Genomic DNA, 22,184 nt, shown 5'->3' on the forward strand with positions numbered 1-22,184 from the left:
TTTTTAAGTTGAATGAAATATACTTCAAATGGAATAAAGATGACTAAGTTAACCTCTACTTTAAAGAGACATTATAAAAGAATGAGGAGAATTTTAGGAAACATCACCCTCCTGTTACTGTAGCTATCAAGTATGAAAATTATTATGCTCTCTTACCTATCAATCTAATCTATCTCACAGATCTGCTTAACCCATCTAATGTATTTACTGCATGTCTTTCATACTATGTGCAGCAAGTTAATGTCTTATATATTTATAGTTGAAACAAAAATTTTAAAACCTGTCCTAGTTTTGGACTAATTACATTGTAGTCCACTACTATATCAATAAAGGAACTAAAATGTACTTTTTTTTCTAAGGTTGAAAGGAACAATTGCATAAAATATCTAAAAAATTCAAGCAGGATGAATAATGTAAGTGCTATGTTTATTTCTACAAGGTCTTAAGGCTTCATACTTAAGAAAAAAGTTGATCAAATTAAAAATATATTACATAAGTATTTTCAGATATCAAATAAAATTTAATCTATGGCAAATTCTTACATGAGCATTGATTATGTATGCATCGACAAAAATTCATTTAATAATAATACTTGTTATAAATTTAATTTGCCTTCTACCATAACAGATTTGATTTTTAATCTTCTCCTTCCCTCTCCAATACTGCCAAAAAAAAGGAGGAATTAGAGAAAAACTTCTTAAAAGGAAATATGGTTAAGGATTTATATGGGGAACAAAAAGGATATCTTCTATGTTTTTAATCTTCTATTTCTACACATGCCACTACATCAGTGCTTCCCATAACTGTTTGAACAATCTCTCAATAGACTAATTTACATATATTGTGATTTTCGTAACTATTAAGTGTTTGTAAGACAGCTCCAAATTAACAATTTATAAAACATACTTTAGAACTATGCTTTTAGTTAATGAGTATACTAGAAGCTGTGAAAATTGATTTCTTTCAGACTGTCACTCTTGGTTAGTACTTATTTCTTGCCTGAAACATCCCCAGACTTTAAAAAAAAAAAAAATAGCTTGATGCGTTTTGACTCTGTCAGTATCATTTATCTGTACTAACACTGGAAAGAGGACAAATACACAGATATAATACCCTACATCTCTTAATGTTTCCCCCATATTGCCAGCAGTGTCACATTATTTCTTTTAGAAACTACCAGTTTTTTTTTTTTCCTTATCCTGTTAACTAGTGGAGGCCAGAAGAGTAATATTTCAATCAAATAGAAATTCTAAGTTTTTAAAATTATAATACTCAGCAAAATTTCTACTAACAGTCAGAAAACTTTGCTTTTCTAACCCTAGTTCTACCTCTAACTGTCATGTGATCTTGGGCAAGCCATTACAGTTGGCTCCCACTCACTAGGATAGAGTCATGTGATGTCATAATGAAGTCATATCATTTCTACAACAGTTTAAGGCACTTCATTTAAAAAATTCTCTGACTTACAAATTAATATGCTCCAAGCTCTGGAGCAAGAAACCTACCAATTTCAACATGTTGACATTATGACAGTGTTTTAAATCCACAATATTAAGTGGCCATAATTATGGAATAATTCCAAAAAAGTACTAAGGTGTTGAACAATTTAAATGGTCAGAAAATACAGCTGATTGACCCTTCCACACATTTATAATATGGGTTTGCATATAGTTTTGTGATTCTATTTAACAAAAGACAATCTCAATCTCATAAAAATTATAAAAACAAAAGTATTGGTATTCTCATCAAATTACAGTGAAATCAAGTGACTTGTAAAGGCCCACATCATTCACTATGGAATTTTATCTTATTTGTAATGAGAAATTGCCATAATAATTTTATTATCTTCAGTTTTCAATAACCAAATTATTTTAAGTGTAGCTAACTTGGTACCATCAACTAAAGTTATATTCCAAGTCAGTAAGCCTAGATTAAACATGAAACCCAATAAATAGTTTTAAAGCATTGAATGAATAACCATACTCCAGATATGGACAGATAGACAATATCACATTAGAAATCTGTTGTTCATACTTAGGGAAAGCAAAGAGTCTTGGCTGTGATATTTTACTGATGATGTTTCTCTGTCTCACTAAAAGCTATGACTAGCTTATTAAAATCTCAGGTAGAACATGAATGATTGGCTATATAATCCACAGTATAGAAACTAAGGCTAACTGACCCAGCTAGAAAAAATGGGGTAATTTATTTTTGTCAAAGAAGCCTAAATATGATAAACATGCAAATGAAATCACTTTGACATGTTTGCTTCTGTCATCTATGACATTTACACTTAAATATATTGGATTCTCACAATACAGCTTCAATAGAATGATGAAATTCTAACTGCAAATCTAACAGCTGCTTTAAGATGGGTGATGTCAAGTAAGGCTGGAGTCGCTGCTCCATGAACTATATCTTCTTCTTGCTAGTCATAGCAAGTATGCATTGACCGCTTACTACATGCCTTGAAACTACACTGAAGTGCTCTATCCACAATTTTACTAAATCCTCATAAGTACTCTGTGAAATAAGTGCTTTCAGAAAAGGAGTATTCAGAAAGGGAAACAGATTGTGTCAAGGTGTGTGTCACAAGCAAGTGGTGGCATGAGACGACCCCAAGCAGCTTTGCTTCTCATCATTGCAAATTTTCACAGAAGAAAAATACGGAAGTTACAGAGCCCTCAGTCCTGGTTTCTCCAGGCAATATAAGGGTGAAATTCGAGTTGAAAACAAAATCATTACCTTCCCTGACTTCCACCTTGAATCTGTGTGACTCTTCAGCCTACTGCAAAAAGTTCTCTCTTCCACAGCTAACAGAAAACCTGTGATACCTCTCTGCTTTGGTTCCTGGGAACCTCCCCCATTAAGAACATTTACATGCATGTTTTCAACATTAAAGAATAAAGAAAAGGAAACAATTCTCCACAAAAGTTTCCCTTCAGTGTAAGATAAAAATTGCCACCAGCTTGCTATCCCTGAAACTCCTCAACACAGGCAAGATTCTGCCACTCCCATGACAGGCAAGATTCTCCTGACACAGGGGGGCCACATGTCACGACTGGGCTGAAAGTAGCTTTAATTCTGCAGCTTACTTCAGTGAGGTCATCTGAGAAACAAAATCTACTTCTTAATTGGAAGTCCGTATGAAATTATGATTTCTGACCTGGATCTGCTGCTGAAGCAAATTGATTTTGTGTTGTTGCTGCAGAAGCTGCTGCTGCTGTCTCGCGATCTGTGGAGAAACGGAACAAGGAAAATTTAAGAGTGTATTGCAGTCCCAGGGGAAATTCCCATGGTTCTGTGTCACAAAGTTTAATATGACATTGATTAAGCTCATGAAAATAGATGTGCCCACGCCTCTACAGGACCAGCAATTCATCCTTAAGTCGGATCAAACAAGATATTTTGACTTGGGGAACAGTTACGTTTCTTTTGGCCTAAAACAAATGAAGTCTAAGACAAGACAACAGTGGTCCAATCCAATTTGAAATGCTAGAGTTTCAAAAATCCCTCTTTCTGGCAATCTAGTAAGGAGGTACTGTCTCTGACATCTTCAGCCCTTAGGAAAGGAAAAGAATGTCACACATCCTCCTGTTTATGAAACAGAGTCCAGAGGAGCACCAAGTATTAAAAGATGCTGTATTCTTTAGTGAGGTGTTGGTACGTTTCTGTGTCTTGGTGAATACCATCATTTCTGCCTCTCACAAACCTCTAACTCCCGAGTCCTCAGCACATTCAATTCTGGTCTCTGCCCCCACTCTCTACTAAATGGATTCTTAATAAAGTCACCAGTCACTTCCAATTTGTTAAATTCTGAAGTGTTTCCTAGTCCCCACGACTTGACTTTTCATCAGAATTCAATACTCCAGTGCTTTCCCTTGCCTGAACTTTCTCCCTTGGCTTCTCTGTCATCACATTTTCCTGGTTTTGCCCTACCTCTGAGTCTGGTTCTTCTCAGAGACCATCAGTGGCTCTCTTCAGTGGTTCAATGCTGTAGGCTCAATTTTAGACTCTATTCTTTTCCTTCTACATATCCGCACATATGTCAAGTGATTACAAATTTGTTTCTCTAGCCTGATCTTTGCCATAAGTGTTAGACCCATTTATCTAACAAACATTCTCAAAAGCACTCCCAATTCAACAGATTCAAAACTAAACTCAAGAATTAGCCCTCAATGTGGTCAACTTAAGTGTTTTCTAAGCCATACTACCACAATCCCCCCGCCCCCTCCCCGTTATTCCTTCTGATAACATCTTCTACCTACTTAATACATTCTATGATGTTATATTTCATGTTTGTTTTAATCAACAGATTTCTGTCTCCTCAGAAGAAATCCATAAATACAGTGATGCTAGGGACTATGCAGATTTTCTTTTCACCATTTACACAAAGTCTGATGCAAAGGAATACAGAAGGAACATTTGATGAAGCATGTATGAGTGAAGAGATAAGAAAACTTTAAATACTTCATTATATGAGATAAGGCAGGAAACCTTCTCACAAGAATGTAACTTCTGACCTCATAAAACTTATAGCTTTCTTACAAATAAGCTCTAATTCTTTTTCCTAATGCTATGATCACTATCATTTTCATTACGAAGGTATATTCTTTAACGTCTGTTTCAGAAAGCTAAAAATTTAGGAAAAAATAGATACAGGGTCCATTACTATGAATGAAAGTAGAGAACTTATATAATAAAGTTGGGCCCTTATGGCTACACAATGCATTTTTTATTTCCCCTGTATACACTGGTGCAATTATAATTATTTTAGTATTTTCATTTTATCTTAAGAATACAGCTTAAAGAAATTCCTTTTTATTTTCTTGAAGAAAAGTAGGAAAGGAAAAAGTAGAAAATTAAATATCACTCTCCTCTTTAAGTACAGTTCTTTCCTCCCAAATATCAATATTTCAGCTGATATTTAAATCTTTTTATAAGTGTCTTAAAATTTTCTCAGGAAACTGACTATCTCATAGGCTTCCACATTCCCTCCTGTTCTAAGTCACTGCTGGCTTTGGCCTGTATTGGTGTGATAGCCTCCTATTTGCTCTCTCTGCTTCTGCCCTTGCTCCTTGCAGCCTGTTATAACCTAGCAAAAAGACAGATCATTTTAAAACATAAGTTGAGTTATGTTATTCATCATTTCAAAACCCTATGTCTCAGTTTCCACATAATGCCTGCAAGGCCTTGTATCTCTCCAATCTCATCTCTTCTCTGTCTCTTCACTATTGCCATACTTTTCTACCATCTATTGAATATACCAAGGATAGTCTTATTTTCCAAGAATACTTCTGCCTCTGGGCCATTGCATGTGCTCTCCCCACCATCTAGAATAATCTTCCTGGATAACTACACTGCTCACTCTCTCACTACCTACGAGTCTCTGATCAACTGTAATATTGTCAAGGAGACCTCCCTGAGCACTCAATCTAAAAGAGCCTACCTCTCTACCTGCCCTCATCCCTATGTCTCTGCTTCATTTTCAACATATACTTAACTGATTTATTGTCTATCTTTTCCTAACTAGAATTCAATACATATGGGATTTTGTCTATTCTATTTCTTCTGTATTCCATTAACTAGGACAGAATCTGGCATCAAATTGGGGCTCAACAGTGGTAGCTCAGGTGGTTAAGAATCCACCTGCAATGCGGGAGACCCTGGTTTGATTCCCTGAAGAAGATCGGGGAGATCCCCTGGAGAAAGGATAGGCCACACATTCCAGTATTCATGTGCTTCCCTGGTGGCTCAGATGGTAAAGAATCCACCTGCAGTGTGGGAGACCTGGGTTCGATCCCTGGGTTGGCAAGATCCCTGGGAGGAGGGCATGGCAACCCACTCCAGGATTCTTGCCTGGAGAACTCTCACAGACAAAGGAGTCCGGCAGGCTACAAGCCAGCACGGCATGCCAGAGGGGACTTGAGAGAGCAGAATGGGCTCCAGGAACCTGACCTGTAGCCTCCAGACGAGATCTTCTCCCAGACTGTGTAGGCCTCATTGCCTGACACCTCTCCAATACAAGGGAGACATTTCTGGAAGTACCTAATGATTTCTTAAGTTCTAAGGAGAATGTCAGAGTAAGTAAAAAATTCTAGAATCTGTGGAAGATGTCTGAGAATAGGCCAGGATGTAAAAAGAAAAAGTAAGGCACACTGCTCTCCGTTAATAATTGCCCAGATTTTTGAGGACAAGCATGCTCCCAGACCCATCAAAATATGGATTCTCTACAAAGAAATATCTTCATCTGAGCTCCGGTTTCAGAGGCTCCTAGGATTTTCTGAATTCAGATAGTTAAAAGTATTGAAGGCTGTTGTTTAGTTGCCAGGTCATGTTTGACTCTTTATAACCCCATGGACTGCAGAATGCCAGGCTTCCCTGTCCTTTACCATCTCCCAGAGTTTGCTTAAATGCATGTCCATTGAGTCAGTGATGCTAACCATCTCATTCATCTGCTGCCCCATTCTCTTCTTGTCTTCAATCGTTCCCAGCATCAGGGTCTTTTCCAATGAGTTGGCTCTTCTTATGAATAAGAAAAGAATGGTGTTCTTCTAGATTGCCATGGGCAATCACTATCTGAAGTTATTTTGTTAATTTTTTTGTTCCTCTTGATTGTCTCTCTTTCCACCAGAATTTAGGGGCTTTGTCTTTCTGTTTAACTGAAGTAACTTCAGTAGTTAGCACAATACCTGGCCCACAAGAAGCACTTACTATTTTTTTTTAATAAATTAAACTTATCTTCTCCAGGGGTTTAAACTATTCTCTTTATAGATAACCACAGAAAGTAAATTCAGCCCTTTCTTCCAAACTATTTATTGATAAAGAAAGCTGAGCACCGAAGAACTGATGCTTTTGAATGGTGGTATTGGAGAAGACTCTTGAGAGTCCCTGGGACTGTAAGGAGATCCAACCAGTCCATCCTAAAGATCAGTCCTGGGTGTTCATTGGAAGGACTGATGTTGAAGCTGAAACTCCAATACTTTGGCCACCTGATGTGATGAGCTGACTCATTTGAAAAGACCCTGATGCTGGGAAAGATTGAAGGCAGGAGGAGAAGGGGACGACAGAGGATGAGATGGTTGGATGGCATCACCAACTCAATGGACATGAGTTTGGGTAAACTCCGGGAGCTGGTGATGGACAGGGAGGCCTAGTGTGCTGCAGTCCATTGGACATGACTGAACTGAACTGAATATTCTCTCTCATAGTTTCAAATGGGCAACCTGAAGATTCTAATTCAATATAAAAAAGCCATCTGCTTTTCCAAATCTACCTGCCTCTGGACTTAGCCTGTCACCCAGGCTCAACCCTTTTCCTCTCTCTTTAGCCCACTTAAAAAATTCAACTATCCATGATTCTTCCACCTGTTCTCTCTTTTTCCATGGTCATTACCCTGTTTACAGTCTCATGTCTTATTTAGATTATTATAATAGATTCCTATCCAAACTTCCTGCCCCATAATTGGAAATTTACTTCACTAGTTGAATCCTACACCTAGCCTTCAAAGCTCACACTAAACAGGTCAAACAAAAGCTTTCATAACATCTCTGAATGGAAATGTTCTCTTGACTCTCTCTATGGTTCTTTTTGCATTTCTCTCTTATCCATTACCTTGATTACAATCACTTCCATGTTGCATACCACTGAAATAGTTGATCAGTTTTTTTGTTTACTTTGGTATTTCGCCTTTTTATTATGCATGGTAGAGAGGAGAGAGGCTTTTATTGATCTCTGTTTGCCTCACAGAGTGACCTGTAAGCTGCAGGCGAAACAATGCCTGTGCCTCCAGCTCTTGCTAGACTGTGTCTCTAGTTCTGACTCACCTGTTCTTGTTGCTGCTTGGCCAGCTCCATTTGCTGGCGCTGTTTCTCAATCTGAGACGCAGCCAGTTTCTTCTGCTCATCATGGGCAGCCAGCAGCTGCTCTCGCAGACTGGTTAGCTGATTGATCATACCCATGAGCTGCCTCTCCTTCTCAGCTAGGCTTTCGGGAGTCCCTGAGAATAAGATGGCAATAAGACGTGTGAAAAAAAAGAGAAATGAGAAGACAGTGGTTCCTCAATGACAATGACTCGGGTATGTAGAGAAATATTATAAATAAAAGGTTTGGCACCCAAACAAACATATACTTACCTTCTTTCAAACTGTAACTCAATAGTAAAAAGTGATTGCTATTTATCCATTATAGAATATCAGGATGAACGAATATCTTGATTATTTTGTATTTATGACAAGTAACAATCTATATAGCTTTTTTCACTTTAATTATACAAGTAAATAAAATATTATTGGCTTAGCATTTATTATTCTTAATGTTCTAATCTGGAGTCTGATGGAAATAAAAAGTGGTTTAAAGCACAGTTCTTGGCTTTAATTAGTTTTTTAAATCAAATTAAAGAGTCAAGACAAAAACATGAAAACATAATAACTGAAGTTATTAAGAGATCAAGTTATCATTATCAGGGATATCTCCTTTTCTTAAAATGAGAATTTTGAAGAATCAGAATTAAGGAATCCTACATTTAAAAAGGAAAAAAGACAAAACAAAACAATTAACCCATCAAGTTTTAGACTGTTTTCTCTAATGCCACTCAGAGGCTTTCTTCAAAGACAGAATAGCGCTAACAGAAAAAATATTCAAGTTTGAGAATATAAATTTCATGCTATCATGAAATAATGAAACATAGCTGTAAAACTAACATTATGGCCACTCAAGGTTACAGTTAAAGCCAAGATTTGGAGAACAAATCACACAATAATTTAAACTAAGCAGTATGTTTGAGATACTTAAACCATGCCAGTGAATTTTCTAAGTCAGATTAAAATACTGATTTGTTACACCAGAAATGTGAGCGGTTCACTGAAATAGAAACAATATCACTTTTAATTGTTCTTTTAAGATTCATCAGATAGACAAGACCTCTATGGTAAAGAACTAGCAGTAGGAGAGAACACACTTTTTAATTACGATTTTCACTTCAAACATAAGACACTAAGCACTACTTCAATAATGGATTTGCCACCTGTATATGTAAATTAGATAGATCTATTACAACTCAGTCACCATTCCCCATCTCACTACATTTTTCTTCATCAATTTATGCTGAAAAAACACGTGCTTTTAGGAAGTAGTAGCTGTAGCTAGTAGCTTATAATTTTCATGTGTCCATTTGAAATGGAAATACAATTTCAAATATAATTTATATAGGCTATAGAACAAATACCCAGAAAGGAAGTTCTGAGTGGAATAGAAGGCAAGAAACATATCATGTACTCCTTATTATCAATTCTTAGCCTTAATCAGGACAGGTGCTCATTAAAATGTTAAGGATTTATTATATTCCAGATATTCAGATTCCATTAAACAGAAGAAAATTTTTATAAGAATAATAACAATATGACTATTCTAATTAGAATCCCAATATTAAATAATCTAAATACATATTGGAAAGATATTTCAATGAAAATATTCAAATGATGGCAAAATGTACAACCTCATACACCATCAGCAGAGGAGTAAATTGCTATCACATTTCTCAGAATATACACTAGGAAATGTGACACATATCATGTTTTATGATACTCATAAGGAGATTCAGGACAAATGCTAGGTTTTTGGCAAGATGCAAGAACCATTTACTGAGAGCAAAGGTCTGAGAAAGGGTTTGGTTTATGGGTGAGAATCAAGGCGGTAGTTTCATTTCTAAAAATCTAACCCAAGAAAACTGCAGGAAATGAAGTATTAACAAAGTTCTTAAATGAACTATTAGAAACAATCTAAATACCAAATCATCAAATAATTACAGGACATCCATATGGTAGTATTTTGTACCCATGAAGAAAAAGTATCTTAAGAATATTTTATAATATAGGAACTTGTTCATGACATAAAGCTAGGTGAAAAAGTTGGATAGAAATGAAACATTTGTATCAACACTTCAAGGCATACACATATCTACATTTATAGAAAAAAGACTGGAGGAAAGTTTATCCATATATTAATAGTGCTTATTTCTAGGTGATGGGTCATTAAATGGATCATTTTAATCTTTTCATATTTGTTACATTTAGAAAATCTTCTACAATGAATATTATTACTATTATTATTATTACTTGGTAAATACATAGAAGTATAATTTAAAAGCTTAAGGTGCCATTATCTATTTTATAACTGATATAATACCAATGTATAAAGAAATATATATATTTGATAATGAATACAAATAAATATTATTTTGGCTTTCAGTATATGAAATATTAACAAAATCCTGTCTTCACTTAGTCACACAGACATCAATAAGATTTATTTGAAATCTAATTTTATTGTCTCTGTTCAATTCAAACTCTGTGATCCTTTATCCCACTTCCCTTCATCTTTCATGTTTCAGTTACTTGCACTCTAGTGTGTTTTAATTTATGCTAATCTTGCTTCGATTTCCTAAGAATGGAGGCTTACTTAAGAGACAAAAATATCTTACGTTTCAGTTCTTTCCACTGCCTAGTGACTATAGAATGGTTATCATGAGAGCAATTCTTTTAATTCTGTAGGTTCCAGAGCAGAGGTGCACATTAGAACATTCCTTAACCTAATGTGAGGGAAGGAAGGGAACCAGCTTCAGTCATTCCAACCTCAGGAAGAGATATCACCACGCAAACATTGCTTATATTCTTTCATCTTCCATATCTGATCCACTGGGAATCCTCTCATCCTTAGACCATATTGTAAATCAGTCCATGGATTTTCATTTCTACTAATGCCCCTCATTTCAGGCTACTACCATCTCTCTCTTGCCAGGACTCCCCCAACAGTTTCTAAAACATTCTATCTTCTACTTCTCCTACTAAAACCCATTCTCCAAGCACAAGTTCAGAGCGCTCATTTAGAAAGACATGCCAGATCATGTCAGGCATCCCGGGTGGCTTAGCAGTAAAGAATCTGCCTGCAAGGCAGGAGACTCGGGTTTGATCCCTGGGTCAGGAATATCCCCTAGAGAAGGGAATGGCAACCCACTCCAGTATTCTTGCCTGGAGAATCCCATGGACAGAGGAGCCTGGCGGGCTACAGTCCATGGGACTGCAAAGAGTCGGACACGACTGAAGCGACAGCATGCACACTCATCAGCTCATATCACACAACAGAAGAAAACCATTTCAAAGCTTTATATTGGACACAGAATAAACTCCAAACTCCCTGCCCTTGCAGAGCCCTGAATGATCAGGCCCTTGCCTTCTTCGGCATTATCTCCTCCCATTTTCTCTTGCCAAAATACTTTAGTCCTATTGCCTTCTTTCAGTTTCCCTAATACCAATATGCAACTTGTTCCCATTTTAAGGCCTCTGTATTACCGACTCGATAGACATGGGTTTGAGTAAACTCCGGGAGTTGGTGATGATCAGGGAGGCCTGGTGTGCTGCGATTCATGGGGTCACAAAGAGTCGGACACGACTGAGCAACTGTACTGAACTGATTTCAAATATTTCCCTCTGGTAAACTTTTCCCCTAGCGTTTCTCAATCTCAGTGCCATAGACATTTTAGTTCATATGCTTCACTTTCTGGGGAGTCACGCAGTATAGATGCTGGTAGCACACCCTGCCTAGCTGTAACACCTCAAAATGTCTCCAGACATTACCAAATTTCCCTGGTAAAGAACTACTAGCTTTTTGGGATTTTTCTTTCATTCACTCAACATATATCCACAGAATTCCTCCTGCATGCTTCACACTATTCTAGGAGTTGGGGCGCTATATTGTATAAGCCAGACAAATGTCTGCTTCACAGAGACTACATTTAAAGGGAGGAGATAATCAACCAACCAATCAACCAATTGACTCTAATCCATCCAAATGGTAACTTAAATGCCAACTCCTCTCCCAGAGCGCTTTTCCTGAACACTGAAATTAAAAGAGCCGCCCCCTCCTCTTCTATCATGGGACTCCATCTTTATTCTGTACTTGGCAGTCAGCACCATATGCCGTGTTGTTACTGATATTTATTTATTGAATCTCCCAGTAGAGAATAAGCTCCATGAAAGCAGAATACTAGCTTGTTTTGTTCAACACTATATCCCCCAGTAATGCCTCATACATGGTAGACAGTGTGTGTGTGTGTGTGTGTGTGTGTCAGTCGCTTGGTCATGTCCGACTCTCTGTGACCCCATGGACTGTAGTCCGCCAGACCCCTCTGTCCATGGAATTCTCCAGGCAAGAATACCAGAGTGGGTTGCCATTCTTTTCTTCAGGGGATCTTCCTAAACGAGGGATAGAACCTGGGTCTCCTGCATTGCAGGCAGATTCTTTATTATATGAGCCAACAGGGAAGCCAGACACCCCATAACTTTTTATTAAATGAATTAAATAAATAATTATTTAAACAAATAAAATAAATAAATTAAATAAATAATTATCAGTCCTTAATTGACTGATAATGTACAATTCTATGCAAATAGATAAAAACCCTTATCAGGATGATTTAAATTAAGGATGGCTTCAAATACATTTGATATAATGAGAAAAAAAAAATCTTTGGAAGCTGATATTTCCTGAATATTGTTCTACCAAAACAGAATAGATATTTGGCTTGAAGTTGAAAAATCAAAATCACAGTAAATTTTTGGAAGTTTTGATCCAACTAAAGGAAAAATAAAAGGAAGGAAGAGTCAGTCAGGAAAGGAAAAGTCCTAGAATTTCAACACTAAAAGTAAATTAGAGATCATGTTTCTTCCCTTGGAAACATTACCACACATTTAGTTCTTTGTTTTAAAGCAATAGTCAATCTTTGCCAGGATGTTTTGTTCTTTTATTGCTCGTGTTCCTTAGATTATCACAGTTATAATTTGGATAGGACTCTACTCAATTTAATTTTTTTATGGAAATGTTGCTGATTTCAATTGGTATTCCACTCGAAGGATCTAAAAGTCATTCATTGTGTTGCCTTTAAAAATTCTGCCTAGTGAAAGAGTCTCTACTAGACTGTAAGCTCCAGAAGGGCAGAAATCTGTCTACCCCATTTGCTATCATTACATCTCCAGAACATAGCACATGGCAAGACAGATAGCAGTATTTGTTGAATGAACTAAGAATATAATGAATAGAAACTAACTTAAGTTATTCTAAATTTATTACTAAAGCTTTTTTCAGTGGTAGTCTTATCCAACAAGAGCAAAAAGTCAGACCCCAACATCACAAGGTATGAATAGCATTATTCTGATTCATCAAAGGAATATTTAAGTCATCCAACCTACAAACATCTGTGAATTGGTCTTTTTCACTTACAATGAAGGCAATCAAACTTTGATAAAATTTAACTACATACCCTTTACTGCAGTGTAGATACTCTTAGAAATTGGAATCAATTAAAATTACATAAGGGGCATTATCATTTATTACATGACAATATACACTGATATCCTACTGTACATTGCTAATATGATAAATATACTTACTTTTGGGTTTCTACAACTTATTTTGAAAAAATAGTTCCTTTTTGCTTCAATACCTTTATTTTTTGGCTGCACTGGGCAGCTTGCAGTTTTAACTAACATCAGGATTTGAACCCCAGTCCTCAGCAGTGAAAGTACAAAGTCCTAACCACCAGAGAATTCCCTTTGTTTCAATATCTTAAATGGTGGACTTTGGCATGGATTTTAAAATATATGTACTATAGAAAGCTATCAATTTTAGGAGTGACTACAATTAGAGTGAAATGAAGGACTTGAAAAGTAGCTATGATCTTAACCACTGTTACCCCCCATGACTAGATATTTTGTTCCTGGGATGTTTTGAAGAAGATGTATGTACTATCATTGTGCAGTGAAAACAAGTACCACTGTTACTTCTTATAAAAAAAAGTACGGTTCTATATAATCTTTTATGACACAAGTCTACTTTTTAATGGAGATTGTAATCTTATAAACTTCTCCCAAATTTATTCCAGCCACTTACTTGGATATTGTACTTAAAATGTAAAACAACAGTTTAAAAAATATGGCATTACATTTGCTTCATGTAGAGACTGGAATACAGTCAATAATAACTATCTCAAAACATGGCATTGTTTGGTCATTCATTCATGAAATACATACTGGGTTCCAAACTGTGGTCTACTAGTAAGGGAGGTAATGTACAAGGACAGTTCACCATGTGAGTAGGCTAACGATGGGTGCATCTTAGAGAGACTCTTCATCTAGCTGTCGTGGGTCTGAATCTATTTTCAAGTTCCAGAGGATTTTAGAGATCACCCATTCCAACTTTACTGGAGACTGACTACCAAGCATTGTGTAAACAGCACAGACTTTGAAGACAGAATTAAAGTCAGCTCTTGACCCTCTCATAACTAAATATATGGTTTTGGATAATTAATCTCTTTCTTTGAGATTCAATTTCTTCTTACATAAAATGGGAATAAAATGACTTTGTTACAATAATTCTCCAAGGAAGATGTTAACAAAGTGCCTGCACACAAATGGGCATGTAATCAATGCAACTGTTTTTAAATGAGTGGATGAGGAAACAACTAAAAGAGTAGCTTGATTTCCACAAGTCCTTGAAATAATCTGGGCAACAAGACACTGCATCTTTTTGACTGCACCATGCTTCTCTAGATAGAGAATTGTTCACTTCAAAAAGGAAAAGGCTTTAGGTTAATTCTATTATACAGTGATCTGGATGGCATAAGCTTTGGAGTCCCCATCTATAAGAAAAATACATAAATAATGTTTTTATAATTATTTTAATTTTAGAATCTTCACACCCTTTGTACAAATGAATACTTGTTAAATGAATGAATGCATTTTTAAATGAGAAAATGTGGAGGAGAGCATATTTTTACTTTCAATAATAAAACCCAGATTAACTATGTAACAGTATCTGCTTAAAACATGCTTTATTAAGTGCCTTCTGTAAAAGGTGTATAAAACTTCTTAACTGGTGACCTGGATTATCAATTTACAGATCAAGGAGAGCCAGTGGCTGACTGTTCTCTTTCTATCACTTGCTGTGCTTACACACTGGCATAAGGACTCTGGCTTTCTAAGACAGAGCAAGTAATTGATTTGCAGAAAACATAAAGTCACTTTCTGCTTTCATATACACTGCCAGACTTATTTTAAAAATTTATATTCTGTACACCAGTAGTCTTTCTTCAGTTCTTATGAAATAGTTTTTATAAAAACTGAAAACATTACTCATAAGCAACTACAAGGAACTATAAAACAAGCTTAGTAGATTAAAAACATTAAACATTTACTTTATTTAGAAGTAAATGACTATATGTTATGTACCTTCCTTATGGCTGTCTCTTATGTTAAACAAATTCTAGATCCAACAGTTCCCTCAGAAAATAATCAGCATTTCCAACCCCTCTGAAAAAATGTGAAGACATATATAAATATATATATGTATATATTTTATGCACAAATGAAATAGTCACAAGGTAATTAGCAAAACGTGTGTTTCTTAAATAGTTACTGGATTTTTAAGAGTGGGTTTAAAACAACTTCCAAAGTTGTGCAGATCCTAACGTATCTAAATGCTGATATTTTAGTTTCCTTGTTTTAAATTTACAAAAACCCAAGGATACCTTTTACTAGATGCATTACTTAGGACCTGATTCTGGTTCCAAGCCTGCTTATTTTCAAATTCTCTAATGCTATTTAAAGAGAATTATCTCTTTCAAGTCATATACTAAATCTACGTATCTCTTAATTCTCAAAATTTCAAGTCACCTAAGAGAGAGTCTACTTTAATTGACATGTTGAAACTACATACATGTCTTTAATTCATGAGTTCTGATAGACCATAGTATTGCTAAATAGCTTATTTCCTTGAACTCATTATTGGCATTCTAGAGCTGTTTGGTGTGTTTGCCTTTAGGTCCCATATTCTAGAAAGAAAAAAAAAAAAAGTATAGCTTTCCAAAAAAGCCATTTTTTTCATTATACCAACTGCAGCTGGCATTTTCCTGAGTATCAGATCCGATACTTTGTTGACCTAAATTAATGCATCCTGAGCAGGGTGAGAAGGGTCTACAGGGGTATCAATGGGAAAGAAAACAAGAGTAAAGAATTCTTCAAACAAGGCCAGCAAAGAGACTGATCTAGGCTTTTCTGAGTGGCCTAGCCAAAACACCTCTCAAACAGTGCCCTGCTTTTAGAACCTGACCAAAACAGAAATATTTAAGAGAATTTTTGCATGCAGATATTTTTGTTATAATTCTACAAATAAACTGAACTCAGTAAAACACACATTTTGCAATAACTTTGTTGCAAAACAAATGATCTGTTTAGATTAGCCAAAGCTGCCATGGATCCCCAGATACTGTCCTCAGGTGAAGTGCCAAAGCAATGACCTTCAGTGTAATGGAATTTCATGCTAGCTGAAACAATGTGTGACGCTACTGGCTGCCAACTGGAGTGCAGGCACTGTTTTCTCCCCTTCTCAGTAACTATGAGGCTATAAAATATATTTCTTCACCTTTCACACAACCATTACTTCAGTGCTTCTGCTATAGATAAGGCCAAAACCTCTGTAAACTGGCTCGTTACACTATATGACTGATTAGAGAGGAAAAAATAATTTCTTTAGGTAGGTAATATGTTTATAACATATATTGATTGTTTGCTATCAGTAGAGCTTTTTAGTCAAACACTTTTGTCCTGGAAAATGGAATCCATTGTCCTTTTTGTATGTTTCTCAGAGGATAGTTTTCTAATGTGCCTAATTACTTCACATTTCCAAAGTACCAGACCATAAAATGGTCTAAATTCTAACAGGCAAGGCAATCTAACATGAAAAATAATTTTATGCTTTTATAAGTGGGTGACCTTTCCTAACTCACATTGTTTCTTGAGAAATGAGATTGAATTTAAGTGGGTATGGTAACTTTATTGATAGCTAAGCTATCCAAACCAGATACTATTTATTTCTTCTACTTTAAAAGTTTACGATTTTTTCTTTTTTAAATAAGTAATAGTAAGAAAGGCTTCTGTGAACGTCACCAAGCTGTAAGTTTGGAGAAGGAAATGGCAACCCACTCCAATATTCTTGCCTGGAGAATCCCATGGACAGAGGAGCCTGGAAGGCACAGTCCACGGGATCGCAAGAGTCGGACACGATTTACAGACTAACTCACATGCATACAAGCTGTAAGTTTCGTTTTTGTCCAAACACCCTGGAAGCAATTCACTCAGAGCAACCTGAAGGCAGCACTTAGGAACTGTGCTCTGCCCTCACTTGGCTATGGTCTTACATCTCCAGCATGGACACACACACACACGTACAGGCACATTCAGTCACTCACTCACATGCTTCCTGGAATTGATTTTTAAAAGTTAAGCGAAAACTGACCAGTGTAAGTGGAGGAGAGAAGTTTCAATCCACGAGAAGACTCGTAAATACTGTAAAGGCTGTAAACTTTGTAATAAAAGCAAAGGCTCTATTCAACTACATTACTCTAAATTATCACTAATAAATGATCTAATAATTGAGTAAGTTCATATTTTCAGATTTTAAAAAGGTCATGCTTATCCTTCCCTACCCTGACAGAAAACAGTCTGCACATACATGAGACTTACACCTTTATTTGCCTCATAAAAAATAGCTGCCAAACAGCTAGGCCATTGTTCTCGACTAACTTCTTCTCAGGTGGCATGAAACCACATTCCTGGGCAGCACGTAATCATAGTGTCTGACCCCCCAAGAACCATTAAGTCAAACTCCCTTACCCCCAGAGGGCAACATACTATTGTACCCTCTCCACTTCTGAGCCAGCTATGAACAATAGACAGTAATTGCAACTGTCATGGGCAGTCAGTAGGAAAAGTAACATAGTGCTTTCCCCCCCAGTTTTCTGCCAAACCTGATCCAAGCAGCTAACAACCATGCCCCCCAGCAGAAGAAAGATCTACAGGTGCTTTTAAAATGCATCAGAAAACAGCTTTTTGAACAGAAACAGAGGACAATAACCAAACTTGTGCTCTGAATGTGCAGCTTAAAAAACTCAGAATTAAAGACAGAAACTTCTTTTGTGACTGTACTGCAGCTTCCTGAACTAACCCCACAGGCAAGCCTGAAAGGACAGCTGAGCTTCTTTCCTCTAAGCTTATCATCACTGCTGCTGGCTGCTTTCAAGTTAGACTTGTGAGGAAAACGAGGTAGGGAAACATGCTTGTCCTCCGATGGAATGAGATCACAAGGCTGGGAACAGGCAGTCTTCTTGGCTCAGCTCTTAGTTATTACCCAGGTCATAGCAGAATAAAGAACCTTGGAGAATATGTCCTATATTGCAGGTGCAAATGGGTTAAAATCCCACAAAATAAAGGACCTGCTGCTTCAGAAAAAGAAGAAACTTCACTGTTCTCTTTAACCTCTGTCTTCAAGCTCCAGACGGGATATTAATTATTACTTGCTGGAATTTCATTTCATTATAGGTTATGGTTACTTAATTTGTGGATTAGCAGGAATTTATTCTCTTACCACCCATTCACAACTAATCATAGCCAAACTCCAAATAGCTGGATGAAAAGTGAAATACTCAAACACTTTCTGGAAGTTTTCCAATCCAAGATGGCTGATATCACCTAAGTCAAACTTTTGAGCAGATTGATCTATGGTTTGCCTTTCTCTAGGATGCTCTGATGTAGCAGAATGTTGAGAGATGATTGCCTCTCACTGGGAGAACACGTACATGAACAGACATATGCAAAAAAGTTATTTATACACATATTTCTACATGTATATTAATACAAACCTGGTGATATTTTAAATATATATTCAGTTCCTATCAAAAATATACAAAGTAATATGTAACAAAATCTATTAATATTGGTAAGTATATTTTTCTTAAAATTAATCCCTTAGAACTTAGAATCAAAAGTGTCCTATTGGCAACACTAGAAAACCACGGGTTGCCTACTATGCTCTGAGAAAACACACTTTGAAATTAATTGAAATGACCATTTGACTTTATTTTCATATGAAGAATTAAATCTTCTTCCCATATCATTCCTGGTTTTAAATGTAGATTATGTACACTCATAATTTTAATATGTAGACTGTGTAAAATTACTACCTTGTAATATACAGTTTTAACCCTGCTGTAGATACGTTTGTACTTATAAAGTAAATCACTTAAAATTTTTAAAAATGATAAAAACCAAAGACTGTTAAAAATATAGGTCATTCTGTTAAGACAACATAGTATTATAAGGCACAGAGAAAAAATAGTAACTCTGGTATATCCTCTTTCAAATGAGAAAGAATAAACAGCAAAAATAGAATGCATGGGGGCAAAAGTAGTTTACCCCCATTCATATTTCTAAATATCAGACTCATTTTGGTACATTCTGGATCAAAATAATTGCAAATACATTACCTTTTATTTCACCAAAGTTCCCTGATCCCATTGCAAGAAGCTTGTCTTTCCAGTCTTTTGAGAGTAGCTTTTCAATACTGGGGGTTTCTGAGTAAAGGAAAAAAAGAAAGGTAGGCAAATCAACAGGACTATCTTTCTAACGTAGTTCATTAAAAGTCTATCTGCTAAAAATATGGCCACCCCAACCCCGCCCCCAGTTCATAATGACTTCATCAACACACTGATAACAGGGGAGGAAAAAAAGAATGTGTTTTGTCACCTGCTGTTTCAAAATCATTAGCTTTTTCCTCTTGCGGAACAAAGCCTAACTAATTCTTTATGACAATGGGTACATATAAACCTGCAATTCATTGTTTTTCAATTTGGTGAACAAATCCCTGCTATAATGGATGCTTGTCAATTTCAGGGTGTTAGTCTGCAGTCAAAAAATAATTATGTTGATAAAATGCAGAGTAAAAAAAAAAGGCAAAGAATTAGCTCTTAAATCTGCTACATGTAATTATATCCCTCTGTGTGTTTACAATTACAACCACTTTATAATATGTGTTTAACATCGTGTGGTGGTAAGCACACTGTGGAAAGATTTGCCAGTATCGCGAACATATAAAAATAAGTTGGTATAAAAGAAGCTTTACAAATACTGCAAAATCTAGAGATGGGAGTAATGCCCGTAATGGAAACTTACTTGCTTATTTCAGATTTGTAGCATACTCTTTTAAAATGCCCTGTGTTAAGACAGGACACAGAGGTTTTAGAGAGCAGAGTTATGCGGTAGTTTGATCCCTGTTTCTTTATGTCACATGGTTTTGATCTCCTTTTGTGTTGAATTTTAATGTATAAGTAAACATAAATGCTAATAAAACACCCAAACATTAAACTCAGTTCCAAATAATGTAATTGTATATTCTTGTCAGCATTTAGATGGGTACACAATTACAATGGCTTTCAATCCCGCGATTAGCACTGCATTCAGTTAGAAAATGGTGTGTACTAAAAGATAAGTGTCCCAGTATGCTCCATCTAAATAACAATACCCACACTTATTATCTAGATCGAAGACACACACTGCCATTCTCCACATTGGTGTTTATGTGTATTTGTGTTTGTTCAGACATTTGTTTACCCCCTACTAAGAGCATAAAGGGAGTACATGTTAACTTATCAAAGGGACCGTCTGGCCTAGAGACCATAAGATTATTAGAAATGGGTTAATTTTCCCCACAATAAAATGCATTTTTAAAGCGTCTCCTTGGTTAATGTTTTCTACTCTTCTCAGGCCCTCATCTTAAAGACAACAGCTATCAGAGTCAAGAAGCCTGTGTAGAGTTTTCAATGAAGTGAGGTATAATTTTCCTTGGAAAAACTGTGACAACATGAATCCTTTTTCACACGCCAAAACTTGGGGAAAATAAAATGCTGAAAAATCTGAATAACTACTTCTTCAAATAGCTTGTATATACAGTGTGTGCACACACACACAACTACTGTATGCACATTTACATGGAATGTATGAAATGTATTTTTTCCTTTGTAACAAAATATACCTCTTCATTTGTCGCATTTAAGGGAAAAGGATGCTAAGGATTTTACTTTCTCTTAAAATATCGCTATTTGTTTACCATGTTGTTTTGAAGATGATAATGGCAATTCTGAGTAATAAAATGCATTAAATCTCTTCTTACTGTAATCAATATTTCTGTTCACTAAGGCTTTAAAAGTAACTTTAAAACACTTCTGCAGGGATTTTCAATGTTTCTACATTCCCAGTAAACACTTTGTGAGTGAAATCATTTTTTAAACCTTATCAGAGTAGGTCAAACAAACACCACTGTTTTCTTTTTTCCAGAACCCTACAAAAATTCTTGAGTAGCATGTAAACAGGGCAGAGCCAATATGGTATTTGCAATAGAGTACTGTCAGTCACTAAAAGCTAACAAACCTTTGCAAAGCAGGAATGCAGCAATAGAAATTCATTGTGTACTAACAATAGGCCCCTGAACCTCCAGCACCAAAAGCAGACCATTTTACTTTTAAGGCTATTGTCTGCAAAGTCCATGACAAAGCTTTTCCCCTGCAGCTAGACAAAATATTCACTGTAGTGTGCTCATAAAGAAACAGAAGTCTTCTGTCTAAGTTGCAGAGTTAAAGAAACAGCCGCCAGATTTCTGAAACCTGCAGAACATTCCTGGCCTCTTTATTAACTTGCATGAAGATAGAAGGCTCGCATACAAAGCCACTTTTTTTTTTTCAAGTACTTGACTTTTAACATACACTACAGAAAAATGAATAACTTCTTTAAGACCAAGTAATTCGAAAGATGTAAAATCAGAAATATATCTAACTCAGGGTTGTTGTGCCTTTGGATGAATAAAGACAATAATACTTGGAATTTGGATGAGGTATATTTTTTAAAACGCAGATTTAATAAACATGTATTGAACATCCTGTGTGCAGGAACTATGCTAGATGCTTTTACCAGCATTCTCTCATTTAATCAAAGCAAACATCTGAAGATTCAGATTATGTTATTATATCTATCTTCCAGGTTTTTTTTGTTTTTTAAAAAAAAAAAACCAAAGAACTTGTCTGAGGTTTCACAATATGCAGTGGGCAGAGCTGAGTCTTGGCCTAAGGTTTTGTTTTGTTTTCTCTGCAGATTCCTAAGTCTCTTGTTGTCAACGAAATGATAATGATAGCTACTATTTTGAGGTTAAGTGCTAAATAGTGCATCCTGTCCTTTACATGCGGTATCTCAAGCTTCTCATAATAATCTCCTGAATTATATATTAGTACATCTGTTTCACCATTGAGA

General features: G+C 36.0%; 1 protein-coding gene across 18 annotated transcripts in view; it reads right to left on the reverse strand.

The window, feature by feature from the left end:
• Positions 1-22,184, reverse strand: part of SOX5 (SRY-box transcription factor 5) — a 1,103,086-nt gene that overhangs the window by 220,777 nt on the left and 860,125 nt on the right. For all 18 annotated transcript variants that reach the window (XM_043882232.1, XM_043882231.1, XM_043882225.1 and 15 more), the window contains 3 exons: positions 19,373-19,459; positions 7,827-7,999; positions 3,167-3,235 (listed from right to left, as the gene is read on the reverse strand). In XM_043882232.1, the coding sequence (XP_043738167.1) occupies positions 3,167-3,235; positions 7,827-7,999; positions 19,373-19,459 (329 nt within the window). The remainder of the gene's footprint in view (positions 1-3,166; positions 3,236-7,826; positions 8,000-19,372; positions 19,460-22,184) is intronic.

Source organism: Cervus elaphus, chromosome 22, assembly GCF_910594005.1.
Source record: "Cervus elaphus chromosome 22, mCerEla1.1, whole genome shotgun sequence".
Lineage (NCBI taxonomy): Eukaryota > Metazoa > Chordata > Mammalia > Artiodactyla > Cervidae > Cervus > Cervus elaphus.